This window comes from Vulpes vulpes, chromosome 13, assembly GCF_048418805.1.
Source record: "Vulpes vulpes isolate BD-2025 chromosome 13, VulVul3, whole genome shotgun sequence".
Taxonomy (NCBI): Eukaryota; Metazoa; Chordata; class Mammalia; order Carnivora; family Canidae; genus Vulpes; species Vulpes vulpes.
The window spans coordinates 151,530,292-151,550,797 of NC_132792.1; the positions used below are offsets into that span (position 1 = coordinate 151,530,292).

At 35.3% G+C, this 20,506-nt stretch overlaps 1 protein-coding gene across 5 annotated transcripts in view; it reads right to left on the bottom strand.

Annotated features, from left to right (window-relative positions):
• Window positions 1-238: 238 nt before the first annotated feature.
• Window positions 239-20,506, bottom strand: part of SYT14 (synaptotagmin 14) — a 209,038-nt gene continuing 188,770 nt past the window's right edge. For 3 of the 5 annotated variants that reach the window (XM_072733347.1, XM_072733349.1, XM_072733350.1), the window contains 2 exons: window positions 9,872-10,061; window positions 1,485-6,084 (listed from right to left, as the gene is read on the bottom strand). In XM_072733347.1, the coding sequence (XP_072589448.1) occupies window positions 5,771-6,084; window positions 9,872-10,061 (504 nt within the window). In that variant the 3' untranslated portion in view covers window positions 1,485-5,770. Of the gene's footprint in view, window positions 6,085-7,313; window positions 7,371-9,871; window positions 10,062-20,506 lie in introns of all 5 variants that reach the window. The other 2 variants (XM_072733346.1, XM_072733348.1) reach the window with 1 other exon arrangement.

Sequence of the window (20,506 nt, forward strand, 5' to 3'; positions counted from 1 at the left end):
CAGGGAAGCCACTGAAGATGATGATAAAAGGCAACAAAACTTACTATACACAATAAACAATGCCACCATCTACGGTTATTATAGTTACCTAGGGGTCAGCCTAATTTCACTGAGAATACCGACGAAGATATCATCGGCAAATACTCCTCAGACTCTCTTTGCCTTATATTTATCACTGTAAAGACAGCTTCCGGGGGAATATGTGAACCATAATCCAAAGTAATTTTCAGGAATCATAAAACCAACATAATAGAATTTATTAGTCCAAGGAACACTTTGAAAAAGTCCTGTTGAATGTGAATGTACAGGAACTCATAATTAAATATCACTTTTAATGTTTTCGTTATTTTTCTTTTTAAGGAAGCACAAATAGTATACGAGGAGCACTAATCCTAGTCATAATCTCGCTCTTATTTAGCCCTATTACACTTAAACTTAATCTATGGACACTGAAACATTGCTATGAGGAATTATATATCATGAGCTCAATATTCTATACCAAGGTATCTCAGATAGAGTTTTCTGGGAAGCTTAATAAGATGTAGATTCATGGGTTCCACTCCACACCAGATGAAAGAAACATCTCTGGAGGTGGGGCTTTGGAAAACAAATTAAGCTCTCAAAATGATTCTGAAACACACTGTAGTTTGGGACACACTATAGTTGTTTCAAATTTTGCCCCTGGGGAGAATATATTCCTTATGTTTGTTCTTGGAGATCCAACTCAAGGGTAATCTTCTCCCAGGAAGATTGTTCTGATCCCATGTTGTACCCGTCCACTAAATGTGTATCATTCTGTAGTGTCTTCCTAGCTCAGAATGTAAGCTCCATGAGGGGAAAAAGATTGTCTCTCTAATATACTCTCTCTACACCTGTAGCACTGAGAACAATGCCTGACTCATAGTAGGTCTTCTTGTAAAATAAATGAATAAATAAATCCATGCATTACATAGGATTCATAAAAAATTGAGACCTATATAACAGTGTTATTGATTTCTTCTATAGGAAATTAAGTTCGACTCAGTATTTATTATAGGCCTACTATGAGCAAAGGGGCACATATAGATAATAAGACAAGGCATTAACTAAAATTAAGGGAGAAAGACATGTAATAAAATTAGCTGTAATCCAGTTAAAACCTTGATAAAAGGTATGTAAGAAGCAAATAAATTATAATGAGATCACAGAGGAAGACACAGTCTTTCCTTTCACGACTGATATGGGCAAGATACCTGCTGAAGGACACAGGATATCCACTTCATAGAAAGGTGATCATATACAATTAAAATATCTTAGATTCCCAAAAGTGGACAAGGAGCAGAACAAATTGGTTAACATACTTCCAGAATTTAAGTATAGGCTGAATTTGTAGAGTAAATCAAAGTCATATACAAAGTATTACACAGAGGTACCATTTGTATCCTGAGAAAACACATCCCTGATCTTTTGTGTTTCTCTTTCTCAAGCTCTGATTTTTCCTTCTCTTTTTCTAGTTCTGCCGTCCCGTTAAAGTGGGCGGGATGACTGATGAGTGCAATGTTATCCTAACTCCTTTTCTTGTAACTGGTGAAGAGGGATGCCACTGCAGTACACATGTAGTAGAGGTTTTAGAGTAATTTATACCTGGGTTCTAATCCCGGGTCTCCTATTTACCTACTGGACGACCTTGGGCAATTCTGCTTAATCTCTATGCTGCAGTTTCTTCATCTACAAAACTTGAAAGTATTACTTACTTCATAGCACTGCTGTGAGAATCAAACAAAATAATAAATTATTAGGCTAGACCTTAATACATTATATCAGATACCACCATCATTATTATACATTTTAGTGGGAACTGATGATGCTTTAAAAGTTAATTTAAAAAAAAATGTTTCATAGCGCATCTAACTTTCTGCTAAATATTGAGTTTAGTTGGTGGGGTTAATGATGGCTACCTCCGGTATAGGCCATGGTTTGTGAACTGAAAAAAAACCTTCCGGGTGATAGATATCAGTGTGAAATAATGTAGTGACTATTGATGAGAAAAATCTCTATGAGTTGCCCATCTAGTCCATGCAGGCAAATCGCAATTTTAGGCGACTAGGTCTGTGTCATTTCTATTCATATCTGGGAAAAATTTGTTGGTGACTACTGTTCTTACTTCATCTAAAATTGATACTTTCAAATAGGCTTTCAGTTCACTTAAAAAGCTACAATATCATTTGGTCTCCACCTTCATCTTACCACCCTCAATCCTGTGACCTCTTCCCTCGTGGGTGCTGTTTTACTTTGCAATCATTGATTATGCTTCTGATTTACTTGATAAGTAAATGAAAGTAATGATGGTGTCAAGAGTATGATTTAAGAGGAAGCCCTGGGCATCTCTCTGCACCAGGCTGGATGAAACCACCCTACCAGGCCCTGAACTTCAACATGTGTATACCAATCAAGGTAGCTTTGACATTTTCTTACTGGTTTTTCTTTTTTAAAATTGTGGTCCAATTTATTATTTTTGTCACTAAATACAGCATTATTGAGAATCCACTGAATGTGTAGTAAGAAGACAGGCAAATAAATAGATTTCACACAAAATGTGGACTGTACAGAAGACACAAGAGTATAGAAAAAGCTTCTGAAAGGTAAGACGATATTCTACTAAACAAATTCTTTACTGATCTGAAATACATTTTGTTTCCTGGGCAGTAATAAACAACTACATTTTGCAGCTCATTTGGGAGACAGACAGAGCCTATAATTCTAGGCTTGGAAGCTCCCGTGAACGTCAGTCACTTGCCATATTTGGACTATCTCATTTTATTATAAAACTTAGGGGATTTTAAGAGAACAATAAGAAAGTGGGCTGTCTTTCTCAAGTTTCTGAAACAGCACCTGCTGCCCACTGGTGGGTCCCGATTTGCTGCAAATTGCTGAGATGTAAGATTTTGCCTTTACGCTTCCATGCAAATTTGAGCACACAAAAGAGCAGTAGTGCTGTCTTATACAGTAGATTCAGTAGAGTGAAGTGGGTCTCTCGAGAGCTAGTTAATCTTTTTCTAAAAGAATAGACAAATTTTGGAGAATAATTACTCTAAGTTGTGTCAATCCACACGATAAAAAGATACACATTTTGCTGTGTGTAGAGGAGAACGGCAGCAAATAGCACCCCAAACCAAATATAATTTCTAGTAAATATAGAGAGGAGAAAAATAATCCACAAACTCAATAAATGGTCTTCTAATTATTTATCTGAAAAAGCCAGGGCACCTTCACCTTTAAAAGTGTGTGTGTGTGTATGTGTGTGTAGGCATGTGGGTGTATACAGATACACATACATAGAAATTCATAATCTTTGAGGACTTTGGCAGCTGGGGTGGAGGTAGGGTCCTTTTTGAAAACTTTTAAAATTGTTAATTAATTATTAAGCCATTTTGGAATTGATATCTATACCAGATAACCCCGTAAAGATAGATCAAAAGCACACACATAGTTCTGGGCAGAGGCTGAAGAAAGACAGATGTAGCAAATAATAGCTAGTTAGGTCTTCTTGTCACTGAAGGAGAAAGCACCACACTGGTCTCATAATGTGTTCAATTATTGATTAGGCTTTGTTACAGCTACAAATGAGACTAACCCTTTCCATTAGCAGATCCCAGTTCTTAGCAATGCAGTCAGTTGTTTCAAAGGCAGAAAAGATCCCGGTAGCATTAAATGCTTAAATAAAATTTCTCACTGGGGCCTACACCCTACTCTCTTCAAATCCCTTTCCCTACTGTTGCTGAAGCTACATACACGAGATATTTCACCATTTGATGCACATTCTAACTTTATAACTTAACTCATTTATTTAAAAAAAGCAACCCTGGAAAAAGCTCATTAGTGTAACAATAAAATAATGGGTTTTCCTCTTTAATGCAACTTTATAACATACATTCTTAAACCTCATGTCACCCAAGATAGCATTTGTATTTTATCTTATAATTCATGTATATGAGTGCATAGAGCTGCCATTTTTTAAACTAAAAAATATTAGGAGTTCACTGTCTTTTTGGATTTCTTTTAAGGCCTTTCAGTACAGCCAAGCTGAAGTAATAATGTTTATGCATGGTTTTGTTATTGTGGCAATAACAAGTCCTCAGCTTACAATAATATATAGTGCTTAGTGGGGACTAGGAACAATAATGGTATGCTGCTTTTTAATAACTGGTAAATAGTATATTTTTGTCTAGTTTAATTAGAAATTAGAAAGAAAGAAAGAAAATAGTTTTCATATATACGAAACATATTCTATTTAATAAAGTATATGCACAAAATTATATACTGGGTAAGAAGCTAAATTAAAAAGAAAACAGCTTATAATATTCCTGATTAATTAGAGTTCCTAAATATAAAAACAACAAATGAAAATGCCTTGCCATTTAAAAAAATTAGCACATTATACAACTTTTACATACTTCAGAGGAAATAAAGATCTGTGACATTGTTCTGAGGAATCTTTACATTTATAAAAATCGAAGGCCTAATTTTGCAAATACAACTTTCAAGCTGTATGAGCAAATGTAACTTACATGAAAGGCACAGGATGACGTCACGTTGAAGAACGTATCTGTAAATTTCATAAAATCTAGTCACAGGTCACTAGAAATTTCATAAGGAATCTCAGAACTGTTTTTAACATGATGTTCTGATTGAAACTGAGAACTGGAGAGTCTTTAGATCACAAGTACAAATCGAAGTAAGAGTGAAGAAGAGTTAGAGAGAGAACAGTTTCTTACTGGAACGCTACCTGCTTTATGCAGTGTTGGTCACTCCATTCTCAGAGCAGATAATTAACATTTTCTTTAACTTGAACGGTTTTCAATTCTCAACGGCTTATCTACTGTATTAGTTCGTAAAAAAAATGTATTTTCACATTACTACAATTTTTAAAGAGTCAATTGTTGAAAGAAATTTTAAAGTAAAGTCCTGCTCTATTAGCTTCCTACATTGGAATACAAGAATACAGGAAGTGCTTTCAACAGAAAGTTACGTAGTTCTACAGTACAACCTGTCTAAAAGACTTGCAAGGGACCAGTCCAGTGACTGGGTCTCTTTGGATCAGGCAAAAGCAGAGGCAAATGAAGAAATGAGCTTTTTTTTTTTTTAAATAACATATAAAAAAATTCCTTTATGAAAATGAATACTTGCTTGCACTTGAGATTTAGTGCTGTTGAGAAGAACCGAGGCACAATGAATCTAAGTGCACAGAGGGAAAAATGTCTGAAATAAAACAATTTTCTATGTAATTGAAACCCCTCACCATCGGATATGCCCCATGATAGAGCTGAGACCTACTTTTTCAGATTAAGGAACATTTCCAACACCAGGATGAGCCAGTCAAAATACAAGTTTCCTGGTTAACAGGACAATCCTAAAACAGTGTTGCAACTAAAAATTCTAATTAAAAAAAAAATCACTTATAGTTTTTTTTTTTTTTTCATGAAATGACTGGCTCTTCTGCTTTTAAAGTAAAATTAACTTCAAACAAAAAGCATGCTCTTAAAACTCTGGAGGACTGTTAACAATGATGATGCAAGTGTCTCATTTCCCAAACAAGCTCTACCAGAGACACATCTTTTCTTCATTTGTGTCAATATTAGATGTTCTTTCCACAGAACTTAAAGCATTCTGGTAGAATGTTGAGGATGAGGCTTCAAAGAACAGCTCTTCTAATGGTGACTAGGTAAAAACAGTAACGCTGCAATCAGAGATAATGCTGCCTTGGATTGTAATTGCTCGTTTATCCTATTCATCATGACTCTAGTAACGCATGCCATCTACACACTTGCTGTCCTTTCGACTCTTTCATTTCAGTCCAGTGATTGAGCTCCTCTTCTCCAGAGCTGTTCAGACCTAAGGAAATCCAGCCTATCATCTCTTTTCTTTTCATGCTGCGTTTGTTATACACAGACAGTATGAGTGTCACATCAGAAAGTTGAAATAGGGCCACTTGAAAAACAAAAGTCTCCTTGTATACTGGATTAGGCTGCCCTCTGCGGATGGATGTCTTGCATTTGGACATCTCTTGACCCATGGAATTCAGGAGAGTTAATTTAACATACGTATCTACAGAAAAAAACAAAACAAAACAACATACCACAAATATCATTTGAAACAAACTCAAAACACCTTTCTTGTGACATTTGCTGAGAACATGAAGTATTCATACTTTATAAGGATATGGTGTATACCATGTTTAATGGAAATTCAACGAATTCCATTTTGATGTAGATGCTTATAAAATCTTCTGTGGGTTATAATATCTCAACTTCACTATTTCTGCATTACAGTTAGAATTGAAAGGTATACCTCATAATCCTTCCTCCACCCTCCCACCCTCAATCCTTCCCCCCACCCCCACCCCCGCCAAGCCCATCCCCATTTAGCTTCACTAAGCAGGACGTCATAGCATTAATAAACACTTAGCAAGCTCAATTAGCCACAACACTGTCAAGCATTCCACTGTGTTTTCAGAGAATAAGAATAAACAAACAAATAGAAATGAAGGCAAATGGTAAAGAGGAAAAGAAGACAAGAATGCAAAGATGACATCAAAACAGCTTAGGATGAAATGTCAAAAAAATCTCTGCATGGATGTGGTTTTTAAATATATTTTAAAAACATTTAAAAGGGCCAAAATGAAGCCAAATGCATTAAGGGCTCAAAGTTTAGCAAATCAAGTAAAACTTTCTCCTGATTTCATGCAAGAGTACATTTAATGTGCTTTTTGGATAGTTAAAATAAATACTGTAGGATTCTTTTTTGGCAGAATTTAATGTGAAGTTTAAAAGTATGGTATTCTTAACTATTTTCATGAGTTACAAAAAAAATTGATGTGATGTTTAGTGTACAAAGTGAAACATAACAGTTCATTGGCTGATTATTTGGGAGATAAACCCTCTCTTCAAACAACTGTGTTTTCAAGTTCTTTAGACTCATGCAAATGATCTTCAGCATGGTGATCCATCATGTGTACTTCATATCAAAATTTCAATTAATTTTAATGAAAATTGCAATATTTCTCATGAAATATCTATTGTATGAATCAAAATACAATAAATGAAAAATAAAACCTTTAATTTAAAAAGTTTTGCTTATTTTATACGTACTCTGTATACCATCATCCATAATCAGAGATAAATTCTAAGTTAGTTTTATTTAAAGTACCACAGATAATAAATGTGCATTTTTTTTTTGGAAACCAACATGGTGGACAGCTTCACTGCTGGCAAGTTTTAGGGTATTTTGTTTTTGCATGAAAAGACAACATCCAATTAGCCTCTACAGGAACTCACCTCGGATTATATAAACCTGTCCACCTATCAAGTGTTTTAGACAACAGAACAGTCCATCTGACAACAGGGGGTGGAAAGCAGTAAAAGAAATAATGACCAGATGTCAATTGTTGGGTGAAAGAGGGTCAAAGGTTAGAATTAAAGAGGAAACACTGTTCACTGGAGTGGAAGAACACAAAACTTTAGCATTTTAATTCAGGTAGGGGGGTTGAACAAAAGGGGTGTTGGGTAAATTTCATGGAATGAGAATTTTTAAGGTCATTGTGTAATCTTAAGACAAAAATTACACTGTTTTAAAGGGGGAACATCTTTATAATGATATCTTCTTGGTCTAAAGCACATTGAACATAGAATCATGCAAATTATCAGACTATAAAAGACTGAATAAAAGTTATCACAGGATTACTATTATGCGAAGTACTGAAGTTTATCCATGCAATATTAAGGATTTCAAACACTTCCATTACTTTTCAATGTAAGATAAAATTAAGTTAAACAAAATAAAATAGGACTATCTAAATTTTTGCTCTGGCATGTTCCCATTGTTTGTTTGGATTATTTAGTCAGTAACACAGTTCAAGGCCTAGAACAATCTCATAGAATATATATAGCTTAAGACAGATTGATGAAACTGCATTATATTTTACTTTATAAATACTCCACTTCATACAATTAATTTTAATGTCGACTTATATTTACCTACAAGCTGCCTCCCAGCTAACACCATTAACGACCCTGATATTGAAGATCTAATTCTAAAATAAGGGAAATTGCTCTGACTTACTCTTTAACCTGAAAACACCTGCTCGAAGTCTTGTGGATGCTAATCTCTCAACCTGTTTATTATTCACTCTGCCTCCACTGCCCCTTCCCTTCATTTTAGTTCTGCTTTCTGTTTCTATCAGAGTGGGTACAAGCAAAGACAGGAAGGCAAACAAATCATTCCATTCTGCTATTTTTTTTTTTTAGCATCTCAAGTTAAATATTTGTCAAAAAATTAAACCACTAGCTAAAGCAGGAATGGCAAACTGATAGCTGTTGGCAGGATGTATCCCCACAAGATATTTTGTTTATCTGTTATAGTGTTCAAAAGTTTCGAATCTGAATGTCTTGAGGCAGGGTATGCACTTGTCACATGCCTCCCCACACTCTTTATCTTTCACCTGCCAAGTTTATTCATTGAAGTTACTTCCCAGGTCATTTGAGTTTGCATTCTATGTACCAATAAAGAGAACCCAGGTCCCACTTCCAAAGCTGCTTATTCTAATAATTGAATTGGTTTTTTCCTCCCTCTGAATTCTTCCTTCTGAAAGGAGAAAGGGGACAATAATAAGTCCATCTTTCTTTTATGCATCTTTATCTGATTGGAGTCTCACAGTCACAACCTTAATTTGACTTATGAGAAAACAGACTTAGGGGAGTTACTCATCCAAGGGTAGAAAGATAAACATAATTTTGGCCTTCTGACTTTGAATTCAGGAATAGATACACTCTATGATATCTGTAAGAATCATGGTTTCCAATATTACTTAGGGAAAACCAAATATATTTTTGTGACTTTTCACTTGAATTAAAAAGACAATGTTGAGGATATTTGGAGGTAAATAATTTAATTCAAGGGTGGAAGAAGTTTCCCTTCATTCAATAATTATTGGAGACTCAGAGTAAAAAGATGGCCTTAAGAGAAATCTTTAAGCAAATTTAAGGTGGCCACTACTACTATGCAAGGTTTCCTTTCAACTCTTTAGTTTGGGCACTAACATCTTTAATTTCAGAGACGTATAAAGAAGTTGCTACATTCCCAGCTTATTTCTTTAGATACTGACCAACAGTGTTGCGGTCTACTGAGTGACAATCTCTCTGCACTCCCATAATCCGGCCCCACCTCCATGAGCAGGAAGAGAGATAAGGAGAGAGGAGTGACAGGCATATAGACCAGGGCACAGATTTACCATCTCACTCTTTTCTCGCATCTAGGGGAAATGTCAAACTATTCCTTATTTTGTTTGTCCTGGTAAAGGAAAAGCCAAGCTATTTAAGAAAAGACTCTGCTGGCAGTACTGATGTATAATATTAAAGGAGGAAAAGCGTGAAGAAATAGTTTCTTCTTAAATTATCTTAATGGAGAAAAGAGAAAAAAATACAGAAATATTAACATTAGTTCATAGTACTGCATACAGACAGAAAACGTAACATCATTCTTCAGCTGACACCAATAGCCATACATATTCTTGACCATATCTGTGGAATACTACTAACTTTAAAAAACCCTTTAACTTTTTCTAGCATTGGAAGATAATGGCTCTGATAGGGATAATTTATTTGGCAGACACTATGAAAAATTAAAAGTCTTGTCATCTTACAATTAATATTTTGAATTTCAAATTTGTCTACTTCCCAAATGACTGGGAATAGAAAACATGAAACAGATTAGCTGATGATTATACCATTTCATTTTGATCGGTTAAGACTAAATGATAGTATTGAGGTCCCTAACACTGAGAGTCCCACAAGTGCAGAAAACATAGGAATTAAAAAAATTTTTTTTTTTCACTCACTGGGTGGTCTGTTTGCTGCCAAGTTTTTGAAGTGGCTGCCTTTTATCACTTCTGCGGATAGTCTTCCAGTTGTGGCATTATAAAGCAGGCCAATGAGAATTTCTGGAACTGAGCCATGTTCAAGAGACTGACATGAGGATGTACTTTCACTACAGGACATTTCTGACACGCTCATTTGGGAGTCACAGCCCTGTAATCAAGAATGAAATCTTTATAGTGTTTTGTAAAAAAGATATTTTAAGAGATACATCGTTAATGCTGTGTTATTAGAATTAGGTAAATCACAAAGACAAGAGCTGCAAGCGAAATTCCCAAAACTCTAGATTAGATATGTTGTTCTTAGTGTACGTTAGTCCCTGGATTTCTTTTCATTCTATAGCAGTCAAAGAAATAACAGGACATGAGAAGGTTATGTAAATCCCTACACATTTATATACAAGTCAGAGAGGATAAATTTCTTAAACTCATAGGTGTTAATGAACTATTTTTGGAATGTGAAAAATTGTCATTTAAAGACTTACTTTTAAAGACTGACACAGACTTAGACTCTAATACAATAAGTGTAAATGTCTTAACTGTATCTTTAATGACAAAGATTGGTAAGCTTTGATTAAATAAACAAGAAAAAACTATCTGCTATTTATAAATCAATATATGTAAAACACTGAGAAATAGAAAGTTGAAAAGGTGGGAAGTTATCATACAATTAATAACCACAAGAAAATTGTAGCTACATTAGTAACACTCAAGGTTAGCTTTAAGGCAATAACCATTACTAGAGATGAAGAGGTAAAAACTCAATTTGAACTTGCAACTTACCAGGAAGATAAAATAGGTCCAAATTTGCATGTATTTAGTAACAGGGGCTCAAAATATAGAAAGCAGAAATTGCCAGAAGTAGAAAGAGAAACAGGCAAATCTACAACCACTGGGGATGATTTTAGCATACTTTCTTTTAGCAACTGACCAAACAAACAGACAATTACAGTAAATATGCAGAAGATTTGACTACCACAATAAGCAAAACTGACCTAATGGTAATTGTAGAACACCATACCCCACAACTATGAAATATACATCTTCTCAGACATGCAGTGTTATTTTCACAAATTTACAAAAATAAAGCAAATAGCAAGGATTTTCAAATGGCAGAAATCATTCAGAATAGGTCTTTTAATCAGCTAGAAATCAAAACTACCTTTTAGTAAAGAAGAAAGTCCCTATATATTTGGAAATAACCCATGGTAACTAAATGATAATGAAAACAAGTTATCTGAAAAGAGTAATAAAAATAGATAAATGTTAGAGAGTCTAATTTAAGAAGAAAGAGAGAAGGCACGAATAACGAATATCAGGAATGAAAAAGGAGACATCACTACATATGCTATAGACCACGAAAACAAAAAAGGATAGTAAAAACAACTTTCTTCCAACAAATTTGAAATTCTGATGAAATGGACAGATTCCTAGAAAACTGTAACTAACCAATATGCACACAAGAAGAAATAGAATATCTGAATAGTGTTACTGAAGAGATTGAATTTATAATTAAAAACCTTCCAAAACAAACAAAAAACAAAACTAAAAAACTTTAGCTAGAGGGCTTCACTAGTGAGTTCTAATGAATACTGGAAGTCTTATGAAAGCTCTTCTAGATAGCAGGGAAAGAGGGGAAACACAAACACTCTCCAGTTTAAGAATCTAGCAAAACCTTAAAGCCAAAGCCTGACAAGGACATTATAAAAAAATAAAATTACAGAATTTTCTCATTCATGAACTTAGATTTAAAACCCTAAATAAATGATTGGCAAACCAAATCTAGCAAAATGTAACATCGTACTCAATTGAAATTTTTTGAATGTTCCCCCTTTGAAATTGGGGATGTGACAATGGTGCCAAATCTAGTCAACACTGTAGTGGAGATTCTAGCTGGTGAAGGTCCTAGCCTTACTAAACACAATAAAATAAAGTAAAACAAAACAAAATGTATAATGATTTGGAAAGGAAGGAAGCAGATAAAACTGTCCTTATGTGCAGATTATGTAATTATGTACAAAAGAAATCTAAACAAGTTCATAGATGAATTACAATTGCATGAAAAGGTAAATATTTTAATTCCATACATTGCTATATACCAGCAAATCTGAAAATAAAATTTATTCAAAAATAGCATTTGGGGTGTCTTGTTGGCTCAGTCGGTCAAGTGTGTGACTCCTGGTCTCAGGATCATGAGTTCAAGTCCCACACTGGGTGTGGGACTTTATTTTTTAAAATAAAAATTGAAAAAAATTTTTTTTAAATTTTCTTAAAAATTTTTAAATTAGCATTTATTAGAGCATAAGATATAAAATATCTAAGAATAAATGTACAATGATATGTGAGGTCTCTACACTTTGGATAGAGGCAAACTGAGAAGTGCTACACAGAAATACTATGGTAATGTATTAGAAAGCCCAATTTTGTTTTTTGTTTTTATTATTTCTTTAATTTTTAAAATATTTTATTTATTTATTCATGGCAGACAGAGAGAGGCAGAGACACAGGCAGAGGGAGAAGCGGGCTCCATGCAAAGAGCCTGATGTGGAACTCAATCCCGGGACTCTGGGATCAAGCCCTGAGCTGCCTTCAGGCATCCCTAGAAAGCCCAATTTTGTAATATTCTCTCCAAATTGACCTATAGATTAAATAGAATAACAGTCAGAATCTCAACAGATTTCTTTGTGGAGCTTGACAAGCGAATCCTGAAGTGCTCATGGTCTATACATACAACACAGTATTATTTAGCCTTAGAAAAAGAAGGAAATCCTGCCATATGTGACAATATGGATGAACCTGGAGGACGTGATGCTGAGTGAAATAAGCCAGGCACAGACAAATACTGAATGATTCCACTTATATGAGATATCTAAAATAGCCACACTCACAGAAGCACAGAGCAGAATATTGGTTGCCAAAGGGTGGGGGTAGCGGAAAATGGGGAGATACTGTTCAATGAGTATAGTTACAGTTATGTTAGACGAATCAGTTCTAGAGGTCTGCTGTACCATGTAGTGCCTCTAATTAACAATATTGTATTGTACACTTAAACATTTGTTAAAGCACAAGACATCACATTAAATGTTTTTACCACCATAAAATAGAATAAAATAAAATAAAATAAAATAAAATAAAATAAAATAAAATAACAGTAGAATGCACTGCTCTACTGAGTATCAAAATTTATCATAAAGCTGCATTATTTAAGATGTGATAAAAACAATGTAAAATACACTAACAGAACAGAAAGCCTACAAATTAACCTTGATACACACAGACCCTTAATTTATAACATGGGTGGAACTACAAAGCAGTGGGAAAAGTATCAACTTTTTAATGAATAGTGCTGAGACAACTGGTTGGTTATCCAACCAGAAATAAATGAAAGTTAACCCCTACCTCAAAACATAACAAAGTCAATTCTGAATCTAAATAATAAAAAGCAAAATGATAGAGGTGTATGTTAACATAAGGGATTATATTCACAATCTCAGGGTAGGGAAAGAATTTCTAAAGAGGACAGAAAAGCATTAATCATAAAGGAAAAACTTGGTGAACCTGAAAACATTAAAATTAAGAATTTCTGAGCTTCAGCAGAAACGTTTAGGATGGTGAAAAGGCAAACAACTGGGTGTGAGAGACGTGTACAACACATTATAGTGCACAATCAGCTCAAATCCAGGATACATAAAGAACACTTATAAATCAAATAAGAAAAAGACAACACAATATAAAAAGAGCGAGATATTTGAACCAGCAATTTCACAGAAGAGCAGCCAATAGATATATGAAAGGTTGTTTAACTTTATTAGTAATCAGGGAAATGGAAATTAAAACCAAGAGGTATCACTACACAACAAACAGGCTAAAACAGTAGTGTGGTGAGGACACAGAATAATGGGAACTTGCATGATCCCTCTGGTAGCAGAGTAATACGGCTTTAAAAAATGTTAAAAATACACATACCTTATGACCTGTCAGTATATACCCATCAGAAATTTGTGCGTTTGTCAAAAGACATACAAAAGAATGTCCACAGCAGTATTATTCACAAGAGCCCCAAACAGCAGAATGGATAATTTGTGGTGAGTTCATACAGTACAGCAATGATACTGTATATGCTATACAGCAATGAAAACTAATTATAACTACATTTACAAACATGACTTCGAGTAAAAAATGTTGGACCTAAAAGGATACTTCGTTGTATTAACTCCATTTATTTAAATTTCAAGGACAGCAACCCCAACAAAAAAAACCCAAAAATCAAAGACCAGACAAAACTTAACCATAGTATTTCAAATGCATAAATAGGTGGTGAAAGTATAAATCAATCAAGAAAGTTGATTAGTGTAAAAGTCAAAATTCTGATTAAGTCTAGGGATGAGGGAGAGAAGATACAGTGATTGGGAAGGGCATGAGGGGGGTATCTGGGGGTATTGGTCATGTTTTATTTCTTGACCTGGATTGAAATTACATGGGTTGTACATTTCTGTTTTTCATACTTTTTCTTTTTTTTGTTTTAAAGATTTTATTTATTTATTCATGAGAACACACAGAGAGACAGGCAGAGACACAGGCAGAGGGAGAAGCAGGCTCCATGCAGGGAGCCCGACGTGGGACCCGATCCCGGGTCTCCAGGATCACGCTCTGGGCTGAAGGCGGCGCTAAACCACGGAGCCACCCAGGCTGCCCTGTTTTTCATACTTTTCTAATGCACACTGGATTTCAAAAGATAAAAGGCTTAATGAAAGAATTATGCAATACAAGGACACAATATATACACAAGTTAATGTGTGGTGATAAAAATACATATTTAGAACTTTCTTTGAAGATTCCTAAGGGAATTAACTCCACGAGTTCAAAAAAAAAAAAAAAAAGATAACACTATTTTCTATAATGGGTTTTTAGATCTAAAACATTTTAGATGTAGATTTTTCAGATTAAAAAAAAATCTAAAAATGTTTTCTACAAATCTTCGAGTCTACTGTTGGCTGTACAAGTGGTTAAGGAGAATAAATGCATACCTGGGAACTGAATTGACTCACTGGACAAGTATTCAGAGGGATAACATCTCATATTTTCAAATCTAACTCTCAATTACAGAGGAGAAAGCCAAAAGGAATATACATCTTATATTCCTAAATCATGGGTATACAAAACACATAGTTTGGTATGTTTTCATGACAGTTGGAGGAGAAAACATAATTTTAGTAAGTTTCAATTAGGATATATCATCACTTATGAAAATAGTGTCAAAAACATGCTCAAGCACATTTGGTGCATTTGCTACATTAGGCCATTATACTAGCAGCATCTGTTAGAATATTGTGAAATACATTTTTCATAATACAGTATTTTTCACATTAACCTACTGTCAGATAATAACACGTGAATCTAGTATTTTCTTATTAACACAGAGGTCATACTGCCAATTTTGCGCCACAAAGTGATGTACCAAGAAAGTCCTGGGAAAGGCCTTTCTTGCTTCTAAGGAAAACAGCCAACTTCTGTTCTCACTTTACTGCTGCAAAAATGTCCTTGTCTCCAAGCCCAACAAAAAAGCAAGAGTGATACGATCCTTGGTGATCACATTCTATTTCAGGAAGCCCTGCTGAAATATAGTAGTGTTTAAGAGACAAACAAAACACAAAACACAGAACACTATTGTCTAAAATAATTCCTTCTGAATTTATTTGGCACCTTAGAAAAAGTGCCAAGCTTGTGGCCTTCCCACCACCATTGGTGGAATGCCCATCCGAGATGGGCAGAGGGGTGGCAGCCCGAGGAGATCCCGGAGTGCAAGAGGAACAGTGCAGAATAACTATAGAAATAGACCAACTGCAGGAAAGGCAAATTAAATACAGATCCTATATACCCGAGTGGCATCTTTCCTCTGACTGGTCCTCAGGGCATGCTGCTCCATTAGGTCTACGCTCAGGAATGTCTCCTCTCTCTGCAGACCCCATCATTAATTTATAACTGGGGCTTGCCTAGGTTGCAGTAACTGTGGGTGATTAACCCAAAGTCAAACAAATCCCAATCATAATTAGGTCTACTTAAAGGAATAGTCCCACAGGCTCCCCAAAGTAAAGTATATCTTCTTTCCATCTAACATAGGTGTTTTTTAAAATTTCTTTTTAATACTTCCTCTCCTCCTCCCCCGCCACCCCCCCCCACCGTGCCCTCCCCCAGTCCTCTGCCCCAGGGTGGAGGATTATAAGCAATTCTGTGAAAACAGAAAGAAGTCTATTGAATTTTTCAGAGAAATGAGTAAACTCTATCTAATGTTTATCACAAGCATTGTTAATGGTTATGACACACATTACATGTCCTTAATGTTGCTAATAGGTTAAAATTAGGTGGGAACTTGCAAATATAGAGGGAAAAAACTGTAAGATCAAAAATACAATATAATTCCTATTAAGGAAATGTACTAGGCTTTTTATGAATACTAAATTGATTCCACCTTACTTGTAACCACTTATAGCCAGTATTTTTAAGGTAAAGCTGCTGAGCTGTGCAATGATAATTACTATAAATTTGAATAATTTGTTGAATTTATTTTCACTGTGGCTGGAAGATATTCTCTGGTTTTTAATGTAATTTACACATGAAATGCTTCCATTACACTCTTCTGGAAATGGGGTGATGAGGACGCAGAGGGTGCTGTAGTGTGACCAGAGGGAAGTCACCCGCTGCATTGTTGACACAGTGGTGCCAGGGCCCCCTTCCCAGCCCCAAGATACTCAACGTCATCATGCTAGGGAAGGAGGAGATAAGCAGAGGCAGTTTCGGGGAAGTGTCACTGCTCCAAATCTTGCCCCACTTCTGCCTCCACTCCCTCCCCCGTCCAGTGTAAAGGAGAAGCATTCTGTATGTGAGTAGGGGTAAAGATACTGAATGACCCCAAAGGATAACTTACAAGTGAGCCAGGGGTGTGTGGACAGCTTAAATTTCATAGTGTTGGAATCAGGATCCTTTCAGTTGCAAGTGCCAGAGCATCCAACTAGGTTAAGTGGCACAAGGGAATTTATTGGCCTACACTATTGTGTATCCATAACACAATAGTTAGTGAGGAGATGGCTTCAGGTACTCATTGATCCACACCTTAACCCAGGCCACTAGGAACTAGTTCTCCTTGTCCATTTTACGAATGTGTTACCCAAATTTGGCTTTATTCTCAGGTAGACAGCATCCTGACCGCTTCAAAGCAGAACGATGAGATTTAATTCTAGGGCTTTGGAATAAAGTCACTTCAGAAGTACAGAGGTGGGTTGGTCTCCCAAGCAAAATCTGGAGGCTGTGACCACAAGGAGAAGGTGTGTGTGCTAGGTCATTCGTCCCTGCTTTTACTCCCTTCGGCCTTCTGTGAGGGTTGTCACCCACATTCCTGAGGACCACTCATGATGCTGCTGTGGCCTGTGGCTACTTCCCTCATGCCCTTTGCTGGCTGGGGTCTGCAATCATCAGCCTTGTGAGAGCCAAGGAGGAGGAAAAGATGGTTCAGCAAAAGGGACTGTTATGCTACTATACTCCTGGGGCACAGCTCTGACATTCAGGTTAGGTGATGGAGAGTGAAAGAAAAAGTAGTAAATTCTCCTTTTCTCTCTCACAAAGTCATCTCATATTAATACTGAAAATGCATTGATAAGGTTTGAGATATAAGAAAAATTAATTGTAGGGACACCTGGGTGGCACAGCGGTTTGGCGCCTGCCTTTGACCCAGGGTGTGACCCTGGAGTCCTGGGATCGAGTCCCACATTGGGCATCCTGCATGGAGCTTGCTTCTCCCTCTGCCTGTGTCTCTGTCTCTCTCTCTCTGGGTGTCTCATGAATAAATAAATAAAATCTTAAAAAAAAATTAATTGTAAAACAAGTAAAAGTAAAATATTTTATATTTTCAGTACTTGATGACAGCATCACGTAGAAATGGTCATGCAAAATTCTTGCTTTAAGATGCATATATAGGTATGTATATACACATATGCACATATATGCATATGTTATTTTTCTTGCTGTGGTCAATTGGAACATGTTTAATTTGACATTCTTGTATATACGCTTGTAAGACTGGTTTATAAAGTTCATAGATTTTTCTCATGCTCTCGGATAACTCCACTGCCATATAAACTATTTCAGAGGATGCAAAGGAAAAGTACTCGGCTTCTCTTTTGAGACTTGTATAATTTTGACACCGACTAGACAAGAAGAACATAAGAAAATTATAAGCCAATCTCACTTATAAACATATATGCAGAAATCCCAAATTAGACAGTTAAGTTGAATTGAGCAAAAAAATATATACACTTATGCACATATACATATGTAACCATATACATATATACATACATGTATGTTTTTCATCAAATAGGCATTATTTTGGGAGAGCTATTTGTTCACTGAAGTTGGGTAAAACTTGCCTCTGAAACTCAACCATCTTTTTTTCTTTTTCTCTTTCTTTTATGAGAATCTTTTTTGATGACTGATTGAATTTCTTAATGGTAACAAGTCTTTTCATGTTTTCTATGATTCCTAGATCACTTCTTAGAAATTCATATTTTTCAAAAAAATTGCCCATTTCAAAAAGTCTTCAAGTTTGTTTTCCTAGAGTTATTCTCCTTATGATTTTAAATTTCCACTGATGGGCACCTGGGTGGCTCAGACAAGTAAACACTCAACTCTTGATTTTGGCTCAGGTCATGATGTCAGGGTTGTGAAATCAAGCTCTGTTGGGGCTCCAGGCTCAGCATGGAGTCTGCTTGAGATTCTCTCCCTCCCCCTCTGCTTCTCACTCCCCACCACCTGTTTGTGTGCATGCACACATGATCTCTCTCAATTAAACAAAATTTTCAAAAAAATAAAAATAAAATTTCCACTGAATTGTGATTATGTCCTCCTTTTCATTTAACATATTGTTTATTTTTCTTTCATGATAAATACTTCCAGGTGTTTACCTATTATATTAGTAATTAAAAAAAAACAACTTTGTTTTTGTTAAATCTCTTTACTATTTTTCTTTCAATAATTCTTCATTTCAAACTTCCTTAGGTGGAAGAATTTGCACTGTTTCTTATCTTCTTACAAATATATTTAAGGCTATACATTTCCCTCTAATACTGTTATAGATGTAACACACAAATTTAATAGTGTTTTCATTTGTTTGATTCTAACTATTTCTCATTTCCATTATGTTTTTTCCTCTGAGTTAATTTAGAAAGTTTTTTTGTTTGTTTGTTTGAGTATCCAAATATACAGATTTGGGGGATGGGAGTGGTAAGAGACTGCCTTGTTTACCTTACCTTCTAATATGCTACTTCTTAATCATGGAGTTCTAGCTAAAGAGGCCTCCTTCCTGTTCCTTTTAACAACACACATACTCTGGGCTCTCAGGATTGGCTCTTCCATCTGCTTGCAATGTTCTTTCCCCAGATATGCACATAAGTAACTACTCCTTTCTTCCAAATCCCAATAAGCTTTATCCTACCTCTCATTTAAAACTATACCTTCCTGAGACCAAAAGTGACATTATAAAGGCAGGAAACACAAAAACAGTAAAAATGAATATTTCTGTAAAAATCAACTGAGGAACTCACACACACAAAAATGTAAAATATAATAACATATACCTAAATCATGGGGAGAAGAGGAGAAAAGACTGGGTTTAAACTTGAACGACCACCAACTTTATATAAACTGCTATTTGCAGAAGAGGTTATATATAAACCTAAAGGTAGCCATTTATCAAAACCCACTAACAAACATGTAAAGAATAAAGAAAAATAAATCCAAATATATTGCTAAAGAAAATCAGCAAAACATGAGAGAAAGATAAGAAAAGATGAGTGAAAATCTCCAGCAACAATGACAATACAAGTAATAAAATTTCAATAATACATATATCTATTAACAATTACTCTGAATGTAAATGAACTAAACGCTCCAATCAAAAGACACAGGGTGTCAGAATGGATAAAAAAACCAAGATCCATCTATATGCTGCCTATAAGAGATTCATTTTAGCCCTAAAGACACCTCAGATTGAAAGTGAGGGGATGGAGAAACATCAATCATGCAAATGGATGTCAAAAGAAAGCCAGGGCTGCAATATTTATATTGGACAAACTAGACTTTAAAACAAAGACTGTAACAAGAGACAAAGATACTACTTCATATAGGTACGTGACAATCCAATAAGAAAATATGACAATTGTAAATATCTATGTACCCAATGCATGGGAGCACCCAAGTTTATAAAATAGTTAATAATAAACATAAAGGAACTAATTGATAATAATATAATAATAAGGGACTTTAATACCCCACTTACATCGATGGACAGAAAATTAACAAGGAAACAATGAACACACTGGACCAGATGGACTTAAAAGATATGTTCAGAACATCCCGTCTTAAAACAGAAGAATACACACTTTTCAAATGCACATGGAACAGTCTCCAGAATAGATCACCTATTAGGTCACAGAACAGGCCTCCACAAAGACAAAAAGTCTGAAGTCATACCATGCACCTTTTCTGACCACAATGCTATGAAACTAGAACTCAACCACAAGAAATAATCTGGAAAGACCACAAATA